The 21,399-nt window shown below is 36.2% G+C and overlaps 1 protein-coding gene across 1 annotated transcript in view; it reads right to left on the bottom strand.

Moving 5' to 3' along the window:
* The window catches only part of ZNF536 (zinc finger protein 536), a 433,592-nt gene that overhangs the window by 280,532 nt on the left and 131,661 nt on the right, over positions 1-21,399 (bottom strand). The window contains exon 2 of the mRNA XM_053701773.1: positions 4,580-4,732. Coding sequence (XP_053557748.1) covers positions 4,580-4,732 — 153 coding nt within the window. The remainder of the gene's footprint in view (positions 1-4,579; positions 4,733-21,399) is intronic.

A 21,399-nucleotide genomic window follows, 5' to 3' on the forward strand; every position in this document is an offset into this window, starting at 1 on the left:
GTGCACTACTGGGAGCTGCCTGTATTCTTTTCAACAAAAGTACCCAAGAGTAAAGAAAATTTGATAATAAAAGTACATTTAAAAATGACATGCTCTGTCTGAATCATGAAAGCATCATTTTAAATTTTTCTTATCCCTTTAAGAAATCAGTATGGCTAAATGATATTAATAGTATTTTACGTGCTTGTTTTATGGTGGATTGAGTGGGCGGGGCTATGAAATCCATAAATGGGTGTGGCTATGCTCCAAAGTGTCCCTGTAATTTTTTTTTCATATGTTGGCAACTATGACAGTCTAATACAGAGAAAGAGGTCTGGGGAACAATAGTATATTTAAAAGCAAATATTTTTAAATGATAATGCCAGTCATGATTTGATAATATTTATTTTGTAAGTAATTAAAGGTAAACCATTAAAATTATCTAAATATTTTAAGGACACTGATCTCTTAAATAGACACAACTCATGAGGGCTGACTTCTGGTCGAATAGAATTAAAATATGCAGAAAGATAAAGTTGCATTAGTTAGTTAGTTAGAGGTACATTGTAACATTTTCCTCCCTTTAATGTGATCCCAATTATACATTTTGCCTGCTTGAGTTTATTACATGGTAGGGATGGTGAATGTTTTGCAACATTCGAAAAATGAAACAAATTTTAACACATTCGTTTATTCGTTTTCGAATTTCGAATGTTTGTACAACATTCTAACGTTCATTTAATGTAATAGTATTTCTAATGCTTTCTTTAAATGTAATATTCGAATTATGCAATATTAGAAATATAAACATTCAAATTAATATATGTGTATCTATTATGTATCAATTTACTAATTTCCCAACCATATCAACTATTGAACTTCTAAATAGTATTTGTTAAATCAAATGTTACATACAAAATTTTGAATGTGGACATACGATCTAATTATGAACATTCTTAATCAAAAGTGACATTTGAAAATTGTAAATAACATTTGATTATAGAATGAGAGAGAAAACAGAGGGGCGCCTCATGTATAGAACCGGCAAATAATATGATCACAGATTATATAGCAGAGCCAAATGGGTACTCACATTTGGTACAAGCACCCTAATGTGCTAATAGATGCAGACTGACATAATAGGGCGTGGCAGTTCACCCACTCCAGGTACTCATAGCTAGGTGTATCTATGATAGGAAATGAAGACAACAGAAGGACGCCAAATGTGCAGATCAACCAAACTAAAATTATAAAGGTAATAGAAATGCCAAATGGGTACTCACATATCAGATAAGCACACTTATGTGCTGGTAGACACAGACTGATATATTTACAAAGGGGCGTATCAGCTCACCTACTTCGGATGTTTCCAGCGAGTCGGATTCATCAGCAGGAAATATGAACAAATATCCCAATGCGGGCAATGAGATGTAAGGTATTACCACTGGACTTGCGTTAAATAAAAACTTTGTTTATTAAAAAAAATATATCAAAATTAAAATCATATAAAATAACAAGGGCAAATGGTGGTCAAGGGGGTATTCCCCTAAAATGCAACGCATTTCTCAGCACTAGAAGGGCCATTTCCTCAGGCATGCCTGAGAAAACATATTTTTTTGAATAAACAAAGTTTTTATTTAGCGCAAGTCCAGTGGTAATACCTTACATCTCATTGCCCGCATTGGGGCTTTTGTTCATATTTCCTGCTGATGAATCCGACTCGCTGGAAGCATCCGAAGTGGGTGAGCTGATACGCCCCTTTGTAAATATATCAGTCCGCGTCTACCAGCACATATGTGTGGCATTTCTATTACCTTTATAATTTTGGTTTGGTTGCTCTGCACATTTGGCGTCCTTCTGTTGTCTTCATTTCCTGTCATAGAACCACCTGGCTAGGAGTACCTGGAGTGGGTGAACTGACACGCCCTATTATGTCAGTCTGCATCTATTAGCACATTAGGGTGCTTGTACCAAATGTAAGTACCCATTGGGCTCTGCTATATAATCTGTGATCATATTATTTGCCGGTTCTATACATGAGGCGCCCCTCTGTTTTCTCTCTCATTCTATAATCAAATGTTATTTACAATTTTTCTCTCTCATTCTCATTAGATAATAGAAGTAAACTAAAAACTCTATCTGAATCATGAAAGAAAAAAATTGTGTTTCATATGCCCTTAAATTGTTTATAAAAAAAGCTCCTTTGCCTGTAGTTTATCGTGTTGTTTTTACAAGAGGCAGCATAAAAAATGTCCTCCCAGTGTGAGCCAGATTTATTAAAGGGAGAAGGCTCGCTGATGTAACCTTAAACCCTCTCTGCCATGAGTGAATTAAAATCGCCGGGAAAAACCTAACCATGGTAATTGACAGGAACTTCAGCAGGGAGTTTGCTTGTGTAGAGCTAAATATGGACAGCAAGTTCTGCCCACAGTTTTGTAATGCCGGATGGACAGGGTCACTATTTGTGAATCTTGTCCATTTAGAGAATAATATATCTGCCCTTTAAGTTTAGGGAAGAAGAAAAATATATTAAATATGTTAATATTGCAAACTATTAATTAGGCTAATATTAGCATGTACCTTATATTTTTATTTATTAAAAATTTAAATGTAATTCTCACGACTCTTTAACACACATTCAAAATATTGTGCATTAAACTAGTGGGGTCCAACTCCAGTCATCAGGATCTACCATTTAGCTCTTTTTAAATTTATCATTGATGGAGCATAAGCATCCCAAGATATGAAAATGGTTTTAATCAAATATTGTCTATTTTAAATAATTGTATTAAAAATAGATACATAGTTAAAAATATTCACACCCTCACAAAATAATTCAATTTTTGTTTAATTAACTAATTACCATCTCTATAGAAGTGTTTTGTTCATTGCTAGTAATGGTGTGGAGGAGCATCACATTAATTTTGAGGCTTGATAAATACAAAGCAATGGTTGCAGAGACTGAAAGAGAAGTAAGAGTTCTTGCCTTTGAATCAATGATATATTGAGAAAAACAAAGGCAGAGTTTACATTGCTGGTGCTAATACTTTTTGACTGTCCAATAACCATTAAATAATCATTTGGATCTTATTATAGTCAATAGGAGATGAAAAACAATAAATTGTGCTCAGTTCACATTAGCCCAATAACTTTTGACACGTTGTATGCTGTTGGCAACAGTCTCAAGTTTTTGGCCTCTTCTACTAGGTGTAAAGAGTCAGAATGCCCTTTACAACTAGTATTACCAACTGTAAAACATTTTTAAAACGTAAAATACATATTTTATAGAATTATATGAATATGCAAGAAATATGTTCTTATAGTATGAGATAGATGAAAACGAAATAGGTTACAAAATAGTTTAAAACATATTTGTATGTCTATTGTGGCACGCAGGTGACAACAGGTGAAGGTGGCAAGTGCAAAATAAGTCTTTTAAATCATTTGGGTAGAGTTGCTATTGTCTTCTAAAAACAACCAAGTTGCTGAATGTTAAAGTGATGGTAAAGTTTAACCTGCAAGAAATTATTTTATGAATCTATGTAAGAAATAAATGGCACCTTCAATCATTAATTTTATTGGAAGATGCACTTAAAGGGATACTAAACCTAATTTTTTTCTTTCATGATTCAGATAGAGCATGAGATTTTAAACACCATTCTAATTTACTCCTATTATCAATTTTTCTTTGTTCTCATGCTATCTTGATTTGAAAAAGCAGTACTGTAAGCTTTAGAGCCGGACCATTTTTTGTTCAGCACCTGGGTAGCACTTGCTGATTTGTGGCTAAATGTAGCAAAACAATCAGTAAGCTCTGCTAAGGTGCTAAACTAAAAATGGGCCGGCTCCTAACCTTTTATTACTGCTTTTTCAAATCAAGATAATATGAGAACAAAGAAAAATTGATAAAAGGAGTAAATTAGAAAGTTGCTTAAAATTGCATGCACTATCTGAATCATGAAAGAAAAAATGTGGGGTTAATATCCCTTTAAACATTATTTTATTTAGGTAATCATTCTATTACATAACCCCCATCTGGCCGCCCTCCAAAAACAGTCTTTTTTTCATCAGGTGACTATTCCACCCCTTATCTAATAGCTAGGCTAGCCATTAAAAAGAAAAAAAAAGCCCTTTTAGAGCTGTGTCATGCTGTATATCTAGCACGGCTATTGGATAAGTGGTGGAAACGTTATCTCATGAAAAAAGACTGTTTTTCGAAGGTGGGTGTTATGTAATAGAATGATTACCTAAATAAAATAAAGTTTGAGCGCATCTTCTATTAGTATTCATGAATGAAGGTACTGTTTATTTTTTTACATAGATTCACAATATAATTTCTTGCAGGTTAAACTTTACATTCACTTTAAATGAAAATTGAAGTAAAGTTGCACTAAACAACTTTGGGAACTTGAGGAACTATGTAAACCTAGTGAAAATGGAAGGCGATAACACTACCTGAATGGTTTAACTCTTTGCAGTTCAATGTAAAATTGGACAATGTTTGCACAACCTGCACTGGGCCTAATATAAAATGTAAGGATTTCATGTCCCTTTAAAATTAGTTCCTATGAATTGTAATCTGGGTGCTGAAGTATCTTACCTGTATGTATCCTTAAATGCACCTTTAAGTGATGTGAAGTTCTAAAAGTTTTTCCACAGTAAGGACAATCCTTCATGGCTGAACCAAGGATTCTGTCTCTCATCATAGCTGGCTGCTGAACTCCTACAGATCTTCCTGGTTCGTCTCCCATATCTGCAACAAAGAAATGTTCACTTCTAACAACACTTCAGCATGCCAGAAGTCCTTCATACATCAGGAAAGAAAAATCTATCAATACCATGCCCATCTCTTCCATTTGCTCACTCTATCACGAGCCTGTCAATTCTTGTGATTCTTATTCCTGAAGATAATTTCATCTTTTTAATCATTATTTTAAGCAGCATATGGTATCTTAATAGTGAACGGCGTTAGACTAGAAAAGAGACAGCTGTGGAACCAGCTGCTTAAATATTTTTTTTATTATTTTTCTATATGAAATGCACCCAATTTTATTGAAGATATCATGTTAACCAATTTCTTAAAATAAATAAATAAATAAATAACCCTTTATTTAGAAAAACATATTCAATGAATCCTGTGTTCTGAAAGAAATATGGGAACTTGTTTTAAAGGGACATGAAACAAAAAAAACTTTCTATCATTTATTTGAAGAAACATTATTTAAAATGCAATTATAATTGAAAAATGACATGCTCTAATTTTTTATACTGTGTAGTTTTAAAACTAGAGACCCTGTACCTCTGTGTGTTTAACTACCACTAAATGGTTAAACTCATTGGTAAAGAACTGCTTGGGAGCCACAGAGAATTGGTCCAGAGTGGAAACCAATTATTGGTGCTATAGCATGACCCAGCTGTGCAAGTAGCATTGTTTATTTTCTCATAGGCAGTTTCCGTTCAGGACAGCAGTTCTCTGCAGCTCTCAAGAGGTATTTTACCTGTGTGTAATGAAATAGAGCATGTGTTTTTTTTTTACTATAGTGGCCCTTTAAATATTATAAAAGTGTTGTGTTTTTTCTAGTTTGTATGGAAAATTAAAACTCTGAATAACTGAGGAAATAGAAACTTTCATTAAAAAATCATAGAACTTTCCTTGAAAAGGCCTGTGTTATGTAAAATAAGACAATTATAGGTTGTTTATTAAAATACATTTCAATACCTTTCTCCAACCCATCCTCTAACAAAGGGATAGGCAGCTCTTGTAAACCCTTAATTGGACATATTGGAGATATTCCTGAGCACAGATAGCTGAATATAGATGCCTAAAGGTATATATATATATTAACCACCTATGTTTAGTGATATCCATCATTTCTGCTCTGCTGACAGCATTTTCAGATCAACCTTTTGCTTAAGAAAATGTTCTGATTTCTGCATAGAGCGCAATAACTTGGCTTATCTCAGATTGTATTATATGACATATGGATAGCTTAGAAGATTTCTGGTATGCCACTGGTTATAGTTAATATAAGCTCTCACATTTACTACTAAAATGTTGCACTGTATTAACACCAAATTTAAATGTCCTTAGTGACAGTTCAGTCATTTTAAAATGCTGCCTAGGTCAGAATGTTGAATCCCTATCACTCTATGGTTAACTTGAACCTTAAGGCTAATATCACCAATGTAATTTTTAATGTTACCAAAATGATGTGCACAACATTGTAAAATGTAATATGTTTTTAATAAAACCTGTACTGGTTAAATACATATTTAAATATGTACCTGCTATCACTGAAATGTCAGGGGGAGTAGCAACAGGTGTACAAATCTTGCACTGATCGGTAGGTGACATAAATGGAAATGTCACATTCAGATTTAAGGAATATGATTGGCAGGCATTAGGTAAAATACATTTTTTCTTAAATATTATATCTGTACGTGACTCTTACTAAAATAACTGACTATCCTAAAATTTAGTTTAATTCTGGATGTCCTAAAATAAATCTTTCAAAAATTATTTAAAGGGACATAAACAAGTAAAAATATTGTACTATTGATTGCAGAGAACAATGTTTTAAACCCTGCAAAGGGTTAAAAGGGGCAGGCTAAATATGTATATATCTGAGGAAGGGGAGTGTGTCCCTGAAACGTCACTTTTTTTCTATTAAAAGTATACTTTGGAAAGACCAGTGAGTGCCGTCCTTTATCAGATATATATATTATGTTTGAGGACGGGCTTATTGTCCAAAAACGCTCACAGTAAAGTGATTCTTTTGCAACAAATTTCCTTGGAGTGCACTCTGTTTTTTATATGTGTGTGTGCGCATTGGAGCCCTTTGCAGTCAAGTAGATGAAAATGTATGCAATATTCATATTTAGTAAAGTTTTTAAATATGTATTTACTGTAAATATTTCACATTCCAATGTACTGCACATAGCAGAATATATTCTATGTATATATATATATATTCTATGTATTTAAACATAGATATTCCTACATATATCTGTATATATCTATACCTATATATAATCCTGTTTCTCTGTTTCTCTCTCTCTCTCTCTCTCTTACATATATATATATATATATATATATATATATATATATATATATATGGATATATTGTACCAAAAAACATTAGATATATTTAGAAATATGCATTTATGAATAAATAGAACATATTTGGCTTTGTGAAGAACATTGGAATGTGAAATATTCGTATATTCATGTCGGGTTAGAGCACTTGAGAATATGCGAGTGGGTTAGCACGCGAGTAGGGTATTAGGTATTTTTTACACTTGTGCACCATTGACTTCTATGAGGAATTAGGTTAACACAATATTGGAAGCTCTGCGTTTTGCACGCATGGGGTTAGTTTGCAAGCAAAAACGTTTTACTTTTAACTTTTAATATGAGTGCAAAAAGCTTATTTCTAGCGCAGTTAGCACGTGAAGACTAAATATCGCTCCACTTGTAATCTATCTCATCTATCTATCCTCAAAATGATTAAACAGAGCATCTTGTATATTGTTATTATTGCTTACTACTAAGTTATCTTTGGATGCCCCCCCCAAAAAAAATTAAATGGTTAAATATATATTTAAATGTAAGCAACAGTGTCACAATGAAATGCTCTAACATATTTAAGCATTTCATTATTTAGTTTTGTGTCACTTTAACATAGGTTTACCAGATGTCCCTGATTTTAGGGGACAGTCCTTGGATTGAGGAGACTGTCCCCGGACAAATAATGTCCCGGAAATGTCCCTGGGAAGACGGTTGGAGCTCTGTGCAGCGTGCATGTTAGAGGCGTTTGTGGGAAGTTGATAGATCAGTTTTAGACACTGATTATTTGCTAGAGATACAGCAGTGGTTCCGCTTCCCCTGGATACTTTACTGCTGGCGCTCACAGCGCAACTGAAGCTAAAGGCTTCGGACCCCTCTTTATATAGATTGTGAGGTGCTGTATGGGGTTGCCAGCCCCGCTTTGCAAGGGCTCAAAGTTGCAAGACAAGTTCTCATTGGTTGTTAGTGTTTAGGTAATAGTGGAAGCATGTTATATATGTGCAGGCGCAATGGAATCGAGAGGCTGAGCCCTTGTTATGTAGGTCTACTATGTTAAATTGTAATCTTTCTAAGATTTTTATTGGTCAAAAACTACAAAGTAGGGGTATCGTCTGATGATTGATTTTACTAGTGGCCAATCGTGAGGCATTATTACTAAAGCATGTAAAAGAGATGTGTATCTTTTGCTTTGAGTAATGCGTGTGTGTTAAAAACCAAAAGGGTACTGTGTTGCTTGTTAGGGTATGTTATAGTATACGTTTGACATTTTTACTTGTGTTTTTTTTGGGGGGAAAGGAATTCTAGTTCTCTATCAAAGAATAAGATTATCAAGAATAATTAATGGATCACGCTGCTTGGTCTGTTGGTAGACGATAGCGAAGCAATGTGGGAAACCCCCTGGTTTTCTAAATGTTACTAGGCATTTTTATGTTGTTGAGGGGAACAAAGCAGGGATTAACCTGGTCGGTTAGTTTTGCAAGTGATGAATGTAGGGGCCAGGGCAAAATATAATTTACTGTAAGGAGTTTAAAAAAAATGTCCCCGGATTTCATTTTAAAAATCTGGTCACCTTACTTTAACATACATTGCAGAAACTAATTCTAAGAAAATATTTATCAATATCAGTTGGCAGATTTCTAAAATGGGATCAAATATACACATACATTCTGTTCTATGGCTTCCGGTGATCAGTAATGGCTTTCAAATGCTTGCACTTTAATTAATCTATAAATGTAAAAGTTGTTTGTTCAATTGTTTCCAGCCACAAGTGCTGGGAATGATTTATTATTATCTTATCAATATTGACACAGCTGGTGGCTGAACTAGGTCCTTTTTAAGAAAACTGTTCTGTCTGATCTCACAATGGCCTTGGACTGCAAAAGTTACTGGTTAGGGACTGTGGAAGTTGCTTGTGATAATCTCAAAGAAATATCTAAATGCATCAAGAACAAACAGGTGCTTAAAGTTGTGTTTAAAGGACAAAATGCTGCAGGAGAATAAATATAATTAGCAAGAATGATTTTCAATGCGTTACTTGTGCAAAGTGCAATATTCTAATTGCTAAGCCTCACAGGTTGGTATTTTTTAACAAAATAAAAGGATTTCAGGAAGAAAAAAAAAGTGTTAATAAATAGTAGTAAAATATTTATTTCCTGGATGATTCCTGCATATTTACGGGAATTTAATGTGCTAAACGCAGCACAGTGAGTCTGCTGAAAACTAAAGTGACATGAAAGTATTAATATACTCTATTGTGTTAGCTTGTTTTTATTACACTATTGCTTGCACATAACCATGTGTTTAACCTCAGCAAAGGGGGTTAAACACATACATGAAATCAGCTCCATAACAGCAATGCACTACTTGAGCTAGCTGCACACATCTGGTGGGTCTATTGCAAGAAGAATATTTGTGCAGCCATACATGAGAAACTAGCTCTAAGTAGTTTTGAGCCTATCTAGATATACTTTTAAATAAAGGATTCAAAGAGAATAAAGTCAATTTGATTAAAAAGTAAGTGAAATGTCTCTCACAATTGTATGCTCTATCTCAACAATGACAATTTCATTTTGACTTCCATGTCCTTTAAATTAATGGGCATAAACTTTGATTGGTTATAAGTTGCTGGTCTTAAATATGAGTTTATTAGAATAAGGTTTCATGTTTTTTTTACATTTTTGATATTATTTATATATAAAAAAAGAAAGAGATGCTGAGTCCAAGAATAAGTAGAATCCAATACTTTATTGGATGTGAGCTAACAGATACAGATACCTAGCATCTGACGTGTTTCGCGCATGCGTACATGCACTTCATCAGAGATCATATTATTTAGCCTGAACAGAATACATTTCTAAAAAAGAGTAATTAGCATTGTATATCTAAAATGTAAGAAAACTGTGACCAAATAGCTATAGATATAAATAACATTAAAGGGACAGTCAAGTCCAAAATAATCTTTCATGATTCAAATAGGGCATGTCATTTTAAACAAGTTTCCAATTTACTTTTATCACCAATTTTGCTTTGTTCTCTTGGTATTCTTAGATTAAACCTAAATCTAGGTATGCTCTTATGCTAATTTCTTCGACCTTGAAGATAACCTCTTATGTGAATGCATTATGACAGTTTTTCACCACTAGAGGACGTTAGTTCATGTGTGTCATATAGATAACATTGACCTCACGCACATGAAGTTACCTAGGAGTAAGCACTGATTGGCTAAAATGGAAGTCTGTCAAAATAACTAAAATAAGGGGGCAGTTTGCAGAGACTTAGATAAAAGGTAATCACAAAGGTAAAACATATATTAATAATATAACTATATTGGTTACGCAAAACTGGGGAATGGGTAATAAACAAAATTTATGTTTACCTGATAAATTTATTTATTTATGGATATGGTGAGTCCACGGCTTGAGTAATTAATGTTGGGAATATCACTCCTGGCCAGCATGAGGAGGCAAAGAGCACCACAGTTAAACTGCTAAGTATCACTCCCTTACCCACAATCCCCAGTCATTCCACCAAAGGGAAATCGAGAAAAAAGAGTAACACAAGGTGTAGAGGTGCTTGAGGTTATAGTCAAAAGAACAACTGTCTTAAAAAAAAGGGTGGGGCCGTGGACTCAACATATCCAGAAATAAATAAATTTATCAGGTAAGCATAAATTTTGTTTTTCTTTCCTAAGATATGGTGAGTCCATGGCTTGAGTAATTACTGTTGGGAACCAATTCCAAAGCTAGAGGAGACTAAGTAGAATTTAAGAGCACGTACAACATCCAAATTGTGTAACAAATGTTCTTTGGAAGAAGAAGGATTAGGACACAGAGAGGGAACAACAATTTCCTGATTGATATTTCTATTAGAAACAACCTTAGGAAGGAAACCTAACTTAGTATGAAGAACCGCCTTAAAAATAAGATAAGGGAAATCACACCGCAGAGCTGAGAGTTCTGAGACTCTTTGAGCAGAAGAGATAGCAACAAGAAACAAAACCTTCCAAGATAACAACTTTATATCTATAGAATGCAACGGCTCAAAGGGAGCCAGCTGTAAAACTTTAAGAACAAGGTTAAGAATCCAAGGAGGAACAACAGACTTAAAGACAGGCCTGATTTTGACCAAGGCCTGACAAAAAGATTGCACATCTGGCACATCCGCCAAACGTTTATGTAGTAAAACTGATAAAGCAGAAATCTGACCCTTCAGGGTACTGACTTCCTGAAGAAAAGATAAAATTCAAGGAATTATAATTCTACTCCAAGAGTAGCCCTTGGATTCACACCAATAAAGATATTTACGCTATATATTATGGTAAATTTTTCTAGTAACAGTCTTGCAAGCCTAAATCATGGTCTCAATGACCGACTCCAAAAAACCACACTTAGACAGAATAAGCGTTTAATCTCCAAGCAGTGAGCTTCAGAGAAACGAGATTTGGATGAAGGAAGGGACCCTGAATCAGGAAGTAGTCTCCAAGGTGGGAGAGATCACATCTCCACTAGATCTGCAAGCCTGATCCTGTAAGGTCAATCAGGCTATTAGAATTACTGACGCCTCTCCTGTTTGATATGAGCAATGACTCGTGGAAGGTGAGCAAATGGAATAAACAATTATGCCAACCTGAAAACCCAAGAAACCACCAGAGCATCTATCAGAACGGCCTGCGGATCTCTTGACCTTGAACCGTACCTTGGAAGCTTGGCGTTCTGATGGGAAGCCATCCGATCTAACTCTGGGACCCCCCCGTTTGAGGATTAAGCTGGAAGACACCTAGGAATGAAGTTCCCACTCCCCGGGATGAAAAGTCTGTCTGATCAGAAAATCTGCTTCCCAATTGTCTACACCTGGAATGTGGATGGCAGATAGACAGCAATTGTGGGTATCTGCCCACCTGAGAATCCGCATAATCTCCTTCATGGCTAAGGAACTCCAAGTTCCTCTCTGGAGATTGATGTTAGCCACAGAGGTTATGTTGTCTGACTGGAACCTGATAAACTGGGCTGAGGACAACTGAGGTCAAGCCAAGAGAGCATTGTAAATCGCCCTCAACTCCAAGATGTTGATGGGAAGAGCAGACTCCTCCCGAGTCCAAAGGCCCTGAGCTTTTAACAAGTTCCAGACTGCTCCACAGCTCAGCAGGCTGGCATCCGTGGTCACAATCAACCAGGAAGGTCTCCTAAACCATGTGCCTGAGACAGATGTTCCTGAGAAATCCACCACAGGAGAAAATCCCTTGATGATTGATTTAACTCTATTCTCAGAGATAGAACTGCATGGTTGCCATTCCATTGTCTGAGCATGCACAACTGGAGTGCTCTCAAATGGAATCGAGCAAAAGGAATGATGTCCATGGAAGCCACCATCAGACTGATTAACTCCATACATTGAGCCACTGAACAATGAGCAGTAGCCTGAAGAGAGAGGCAAGAAGAAATTATTTTGTTTCTCCTGACCTCTATCAGAAAAATTTTCATCAATAGAGAATCTATTATGGTCCCTAAGAACACTACTCTTGAAGCAGGGGAAAGGGAGCTTTGTTCCAAATTCACATTCCATCCGTGGGAACAAAGAAAAGACAACAATATCTCTGTGTGAGATTTTGCTTGTTGAAATGATGGCGCCTGAACCAATATGTTGTCTAGGTAGGGTGCCACAGCAATTCCACAAGAACAAATCACTGCCAAAAGAGACCCCAAAACCTTTAAAAAAAATTCTGGGAGCCAGAAAGGCAAATCTCAGGAATCTGTGATAGTTCCTGTGAATAGGAACATGAAGATATGCATCCTTTAGGTCTATGATTGTCATGAACTGACCCTCTTGTACTAAAGGAAGAATGGCGCGTATAGTCTCCATCTTGAATAATGGAGCTTTGAGAAACTTGATTAGACACTTCAAGTCTAGAATGGGACGGAAAGTTCCCTCTTTTTTGGGAACCACAAATAGGTTGGAGTAGAACCCAAGACCCTGTTCCTGCACTGGAACTGGAACTGGAACTATCACTCCCAGAAAGATGTTGTATACATTTCAAGAATGCCTCTCTCTTTATCTGGCCTGCAGATAATCTTGAGAGAAGGAATCTGCCTCTATGTCCACAGTCCAGGGATCTGGGACATCTCGTAACCAGGCTTGACAGAACTGGATACGTAATATCGTAATATCAGAGATAATTTCTGCCAAACCAGGTCCAAACAAGGTTTTGCCCTTGTAAGGAATCGTCAGAAGCTTGACTTTAAAGGAAATGTCCGCAGACCAGGATTTCAACCATAACGCCCTGCGGGCTAGGACAGCGAAACTAGAAGTTTTAGCTCCTAGTCTAACAACCTGTAAAATGGCATCTGCAATAAAGGAATTGGGCAATTTAAGAGCTTTAATCCTATCCTGAATTTCATCCAAGAAAGTCTCTACTTGAAAACAATCAGACCAATAAGATGCCTCACTAGTCACGGTGGCAATACACACGACAAGTTACCATTTTTCAAATAAGCCTCCAGCTTCTTGTCCATCGGATCCTTAAAAGAGCAGCTACACTCAATAGGAATAGTGGTTCTCTTAGCCAGAGTGGAAATGGCCCCTTCAAATTTGGGTACAGTATACCAAGGGTCTTTAATGGAGTCCTTGACAGTAAACATTTTCTTAAAAATGGGAGACGGGAAAAAGACACCTCTGGTTTCTCCCATTCCTGTGAGATAATTTCCAGAGCACGGTCCGGTACAGGAAAAACCTCCAAAGTGGAAGGGTCATGAAAGAAACTATTACGTTTACTAGATTTCTGAGGAGTGACAACAACAGGGGTATCAGAGTCATCTAAAGTAGCTAAAACCTCCTTTAACAATACACAAAGGTGTTCAATCTGAAGGATACCACCTCAGTCTCAGAAGAAGGAATTATACTGTCCGAATCTGAGATTTCACCCTCAGAAAGTCCTGATGTATCTTCCTCATCAGACTTATGAGAAAGGGCAACTTGGGAAGCAGAACTGAGGACAGGCACCTTACTTTCTGAATTTATAGATTTCCTCTTGCGTTTTCCCTGTAATCTGGGAATGGCAGCTAATGCCGCAGATACCGTAGAAGATACCTAAGCAGTAATTTCTGCTTTTAAATAAACTCCACTAGGAGTTATAGAGGAACCACAGGGCACTGCATGTGACCCCATTGAGGCTTGGGATGTAGCAGGAGAAAGCAGAGGTATTATTTTAACAGCATCATCCTGAGAGACATTAGGCTCAAAAATGTTACCTTTATTTTGCAAGGTTTTCTTGACACATGAAGTAGGAGCTGCAATTTGTACATCTAAACATATTAAGCATGGATTCATGAGAGCAGGCTCTTGCTCCATATCAGACATGTTGTGAAACAGTAAATAAACTTGTACAGATAAGTTTAAAAGATTTTAATATTCACTTTTTAAATTTTATCCCAAATTAGGATCGATCCCCAGCTAAAATTATGTGAGAAAAGTTAAGAAAAAACATTTAATAAACATCAAATAAACTTCTAAAATACCCCTCAGGCAACCCCACACCTCAATTACTGAGGTGCCTTACCACTACCAATTAAGACCGGATCACCCAGAAATGGAGAAAAACAACTTTTTCCTCAGAAACATTATGAAGTAAAGCTGGTCATGTGACCGCAACTGCTAAGCTCAAATTACTGCTGCGACACAAAGAGGCACTAAAAATAGCTGGAAGTTTAAAATGTTGCATAATTTTTTTTAAAGCAAAGGGGAAATGAATACGCTGCTGAAATAGAAAATTCAGCTTTACTTGCAGTTTAAACTTGAATTGTTTTATCAAGTAAATATGTGTCAGAAAATAAAGCCTAATACAAACATTTTACCCTTTCTTTTTAAAAGAGTTTAAATGTTAGTCTCACACATGCTACAGTGTCTGCTTCATGCCCCAGTGTAACCCATACAACAGGATTATCTATGTCCAACTGGAAGAAAAAGCACTTACCTGCTCTGCTCCGCTCCGCTGTCCGGTTCTTCACAGAGACCTTAAAAAAAGAAAGAACAGAGTAGCCAACTCTGGCTTTCTAAACTAGGGCAACAATTGTTAGGAAAACACAGTAAGTACCTCTTTATAAGTTCCTAACTGCTTTAAAGCCACCCCTACCCAACTTCTAGGAATGACGTGGAATGCGGCTATACCCCAAAACTTGCTTGTAGATTAAATCAAAATTTTTCTTCAGACACCTAAACTTCACCTCCTCCATGCACCAAAGGCAAAGAGAATGACTGGGGGTTGTGGGTAAGGGAGTGATATTTAGCAGTTAGATAAGGTGCCACTGCAATGCCCCGAGATCGAAGCACAGCTAAAAGAGCCGCCGGAACCTTTGAAAAAATTCTGGGAGCTGTGGCAAGGCCAAATGGAAGGGCTATGAACTGGAAATGATAGACAATAATCCCCGCAGCATGGTCAGGAACCGGAAAAACCTCCTCCGCAGAGTGAACATCAAAGTATTTGTTCAATTTACTAGACTTTTTAGGATTGACTATGATAGTTGTGTCGGCATCGTCCAAAGTAGCAAAAACCTCCTTAAGTAATAAGCGAAGGTGTTCTAGCTTAAATCTGAAGGATACCACTTCAGCATCAGAAGAAGGAATTACACTGTCTGAGTCTGAGATTTCGCCCTCAGATGCTACCGACATGTCTTCTTCCTAAGGCTTATGGGAAGGGACACTCTGGATAGCCAGAACTTGATCAGAAACCTTACTGTTTCCTTAAATTTCCTTTTACGCATTCCCTGCAACATGGGGAAAGCTGACAAGGCCTCAGATACCACAAGGGATACCTGGGAAGCGAAGTCTTGTAGATAAAATCCTACAGGATTGCAAGAGAAAACACAGGGCACTGTATGTGGTGACTGAAAAAGTTGGGACGCTTGAGGAGAAAGCTGCGACATATCTGCAACAGGAGACACCTGACCAGCATTTGCCTGGGATAATGGTAGCTCATGGTCAAATATTCAAATATTTTATCTCTATAACTTAAAATTCTCTCAATGCATAAGGAACAAAAAGGAACGGGGGTTTCCACCTGAGCATCAAAACATAACTGACAAGCAGCAACTTCGCTGGGATAACGGTTTGAAAGGCTTCTTGATCCATCTTATGTAATAAATAAGGATAAAGTAAAAAAAATCTTTATTTGAAAATAAAAAATAAATGTGTACTGTGTCTTTAAAAAGAAATGTGTGTTAGCGCAACAAACCAAATAGACCTCAGTCTACCTATACACCTCAGTAGCGTTACTGAGGTGCCTACCTGTCCTGAAACTCACAAAGTGACTTCCCTCACGGAAGAAAAAATCCCCTTTTCAAATACAGAGTGGTTACAGAGCCTTAACTGCCGAAAAAAGGCTTACAACAGTAATCTTCATGACCAAAAGTATAAAAACTACTATAACACACTGAGCCACCATAAATCACCTCACAGTCTCAATGCTCAAACTGCCTAAAAGAAACCCCAAACATGAAGGTTTAATAAAGTCCCATATTAAATAAGACAGCTTTTAGCTGTAACAAGTGCCAGCAATCTCCTTGCAAAAGAAAATTAAAATGGCTCACCTGGTTTGAGAGGGTGCAGCACCTCACATGGACCTGTGAAGAGAGAAAAACTGAGTAAACCTACTCAGGTTTTCTAGTTAGGGCAGCAGATTCTTGAGAAAATGCAGTGAGGATTGTACCTCACAAGTTCTCAAGTGCTCAAAAGCCACCACTGCCCTTCTGAAGAGACTGATGTGGACTAGGCTAGACCCCAGAAAAGAACAGAGTAAGCTTACTCTTCTAAAAAAATAATAAAATCTTGATTGAAGAAAACTTCTCATCAGACACCTAAACTTCACCTCCTCCTTGCACTACAGGCAAAGAGAATGACTGGGGGATTGTGGGTAGGGGAGTGATTTATAACAGCTTTTCTGTAGTGCTCTTTGCTTCCTCCTGCTGGCCAGGAGTGATATTCCCAGCAGTAATTGATGATGATCCGTGGACTCACCGTGTCATTAGAAAGAAACAATGATAATGATGTCCTGAAGTTTAGCAAAGCCTGAAGTTTTTGCAAATAAAAATGATCGGCTTATGTCTCTTAACTCTTGTCAAAATTGAGGTTACAGGAAGTACAGTAATAACACAGTTTAAATGCAAAATTTAAAATATAAGGCATGTTTTCCTAAATGTCACTTTAAATTACATTAAACAGCTTGGAAAATGTAGCCACTCTGATTGGTGTGAATGTACTATGCATGCATTTGAGTGACAGCTCCTCTCTATACTGAGTGATTGGCACTCAGGCTATGTATAAGATGCCAATCTTGATGGGTATTTGGACCTTAAAAAAAATAATAAAAATATATATATATATATATATATATATATATATATATATATATATATATATTAATAGAAATATATTAATAAGTATAATTAACCTTTTTGGCACGGTAAAAGATCATGTTTTTAGAGCCCACTTTTGGTTTATATTATTTATATGTAAGCATGGAAAATATGTCCTATTATATGTAAAGGGTTGCTGTAACCCTCATAAGCTCCATAAAAATGTGGTTAAAATATTTTGCGCATGAAATGTAAGTAATTTATAAAAATGGACTCCCCATGATAAGTAAAATATTTTACACTTAAATTTATTAGAAATAAGTAACTACTGATTCCTAAGCACAGGTTACATTATATACTCCTCTTATGTGACACTGTGACACTAAGAGGGAAGCCTTTGTTCTAAAATCACTGGTAGACATCTTTCCAAATCAATAGTTTGGTTATGCAAATGCGGTTTCTCCTGTTTATAAAGCAGCAAAGGGCAAATAAAAAGACTTACAGATGGCGATGTATTCTAACTGATTGTTAGCTCTTTTAGCGTGACATTTATTTTAATGAATTTAACTAATTCACTGTTGCAAACAACAGTAGAACATTACATCTTTGGCAGCTAGAGGAATAACGGCTACTATAGGGGTATTTATCGAGATAGAAGCAGTCATTTTTCATCTACAGAATGTATGAGAAATGTTTTCATTAATGGAGTTTTCAGCAATAAAATAATCAAGCTTTTAAAATGTAGCACTTCTGGATCTTATACACAGATAATATGTTTAAATAGTACAAAAATAATCAATCAAATAAGTGTCAACAGGAATATTTATAAATTGGATTAATTGGATTAACCCTTACTGAATTTCCTGGTTGTGATGGGATTTGTAGATAACATAAAATCTATCCACCAATGCTCATTTTCTTTAAGGAAGAGAAACAGATAAATCATTTTGGCAGCTATTTTATGTTCTTATGGTAAGTTTTTAAAAGGTCTATTTTTTGTTACTTAACGATTTGACTCTCAGAAATGGCTCAGCCTTGCACTAAGGGGTTAAAGTGACATAAAAGCAAGTTTGAAATAGATAGTGCTGAATTAAAACTTTGTATTGAAATGATTTTGTAGTATATATGAGTTTGAAAAAAATAAATAAAGAGTTTATGAAGAAACTCACATGCAAACTAACACTGGCACATGGTCTTTGAGGTGGTGTCCATTAAAGAATGGAATTGTGTTTGTTATCCTTGGCATACTCTCTTTGTGGCAGGGACCATGACACTGTGTTAGTTTTAACTGTGTCACTTAGCGCTGCGGAATCTGTTGGCGCTCTACAAATAACCGATAATAATAAATGCTGCTTCGGAGGCCCAGCATTTCAGACTCGCCTGAAACAGTAGTTAAGAAGCAGTGGTCATAAGACCGCTGCTTCTTGACCTGTCTACCAACTTCGGAATGATCGATATTATTGACAGCCCCTGCTAGCGGCCGATTAACCATCAGTGAGCAGGGGGCGGCATTGCACAATCGTATGCTGTCGGCATAAAGCGATATCAAGCGGACATGATTCGATATAGCAACTCATGTCCGCTCAACATTTTATAAATTTACCCCATTGTGTTTATCAAGCTACAGACTACTCCTCAATGATCTATTTTCTGTGGGCCGACTTCCTTATTCTCTGTGTACTACCAACTGCATGGTTTTAGAGTAGCGGATAGTGCAGGGATGACTAATCGAACACAGAGAGGTTCTAGTGGAGGCATTTAATATCATTACAGTTGCCAACATTTGATTTTTTTAGGGGTATTTTGCAGCAGATCAAGTAAGCAGGTCACAGTTTCAACTACAAAACACCCAAAGTAATTGGACACAATATGCACAAAATACTAAAGGTTGTGTGAAAAAAACTAATTGTTAAACTGCAGACGTTTCTTGAAGGCCAGGACACCAACTTAAATATAATATTTTATTCTAAGGTGAAGTGAAGGAGACTTAGATGTCACAATATGTAAACAAATACAGTACATAAGGCCAACAAAGAACTAATGTCTGATTCTCAAAGGCATAAAAGCCAGGCACGCACCTTAAAGGGACAGTAAACACCAATTTTCAAATAACAGCATGTAATAGACACTACTATATAGAATAATATGCACAGATAATTATCTAAAAAACCCAGTATAAAACTGTTTAAAAACTTACTTAGCAGCTCCCAGTTTAGCACTGTTGATGAGGTTAGGCTGGGACACATGGTGAAAGAGGGTGGAAAAGCAAGAAGAGCGGACACTCCTCCTTCCCCTGCATATGAAAAGACCCTTTACAATAACAGGAGCAAGCTGGAGTAGGTAGACAATAGTCTACTTCTAAAACTTTGGGCTTGGTTAGGAGTCTGAAAATCAGCACAATGTTATTTAAAAAAAAGCAAAACTATACATTTAAAAAAAACAAAAAAAACTTTATGGGCTATATAAATGGATTGACTACAAAACATTTCTGCAAAGAAAAATCTAGTGTACAATGTCCCTTTAAAGCAAATTTTAAGAATTCAGGACAGACTAACGGGACAGCTATACCAAGTTGCAGGAGACTAAGAAATGTAACTCTCCCAGGAAGCTCAGGGCAGTTTTGGGTACTATTTATTACAGTATATATTAAATGAAGAATGGGTCACAGCTAAACTAACAAACATAATTTAAGCCATTAGATCATAGCCAAAAAATAAAGTCTTAAAATAACTATCTAGTGGGACATCAAATCAAAAGGCTGCAATAGTCTGCACAGTGTGAGCTGAGTGCAAAAATACATTTACTTTTTATACTGAGAGGTAAGCTAGTTTTGTAAACAACAAAGAAAAGTTGGTGTAAATGCACATTGTATATTCTGACCTTAAATCTCCTATATATTCTGTTTATTTCTCTTCCTCGTAAAGAACCACTAAATACAGTGGAATTGAATAACTGACAAATACTCAACAACAAGACAATGCAAAAGCACTTACTTTGAATTTGAAATCAGCAGTACAATATTTTCTGCAAAATTTAAATTTTTCCTCCCCCTGTATCATGTGAAAGCCATCAGCCAATCACAAAATGCACACTTTTACACATGCTCAATAGAAGCCAGAGCCTCAGAAAGTGTAAATATAAAAAGAATGTGCACGTTTATATAATGGAAGTATATTGGAATTTTTTTTTTAAATTGCATCTGAATCATGAAACATTAATTTTGAATTTAATGTCCCTTTAATATACAGTGGATATAAAAAGTCTACACACCCCTGTTAAAATCTCAGGTTTCTGTGATGTAAAAAAATGAGACAAAGATAAATAATTTCAGAACTTTTTCCACCTTTAATGTGACCTATAAACTGTACAACTCAATTGAAAAACAAACTGAAATCTTTAAGGTGGAGGGAAGAGAACAAAACAAATTAAAATAATGTGGTTGCATAAGTGTGCACACCCACTTATAACTGGGGATATAGCTGTGTTCAGAATTAAGCAATCACATTCAAAATCATGTTAAATAGGAGTCAGCATACACCGGCCATCATTTAAAGTGCCTCTGATTAACCCCAAATAAATTTCAGCTGCTCTAGTTGGTCTTTCCTGAAATTTTCTTAGTCCCATCCCACAGCAAAAGCCATGGTCCACAGAGAGCTTCCAAAGCATCATAGGGATCTCATTGTTAAAAGGTATCAGTCAGGAGAAGGGTACAAAAGAATTTCCAAGGCATTAGATATACCATGGAAGACAGTGAAGACAGTCATCATCAATTGGAGAAAATATGGCACAACAGTGACATTACCAAGAACTGGACGTCCCTCCAAAATTGATGAAAAGACGAGAAGAAAACTGGTCTGGGAGGCTACCAAGAGGCTACTGGCTGTGTGGTACATGTGGCAACAATCTCTTGTATTCTTCATATGTCTGGGCTATGGGGTAGAGTGGCAAGATGAAAGCATTTTCTTACGAAGAAAAACATCCAAGTCAGGCTACATTTTGGAAAAACACATC

This window comes from Bombina bombina, chromosome 1, assembly GCF_027579735.1.
Source record: "Bombina bombina isolate aBomBom1 chromosome 1, aBomBom1.pri, whole genome shotgun sequence".
Taxonomy (NCBI): Eukaryota; Metazoa; Chordata; class Amphibia; order Anura; family Bombinatoridae; genus Bombina; species Bombina bombina.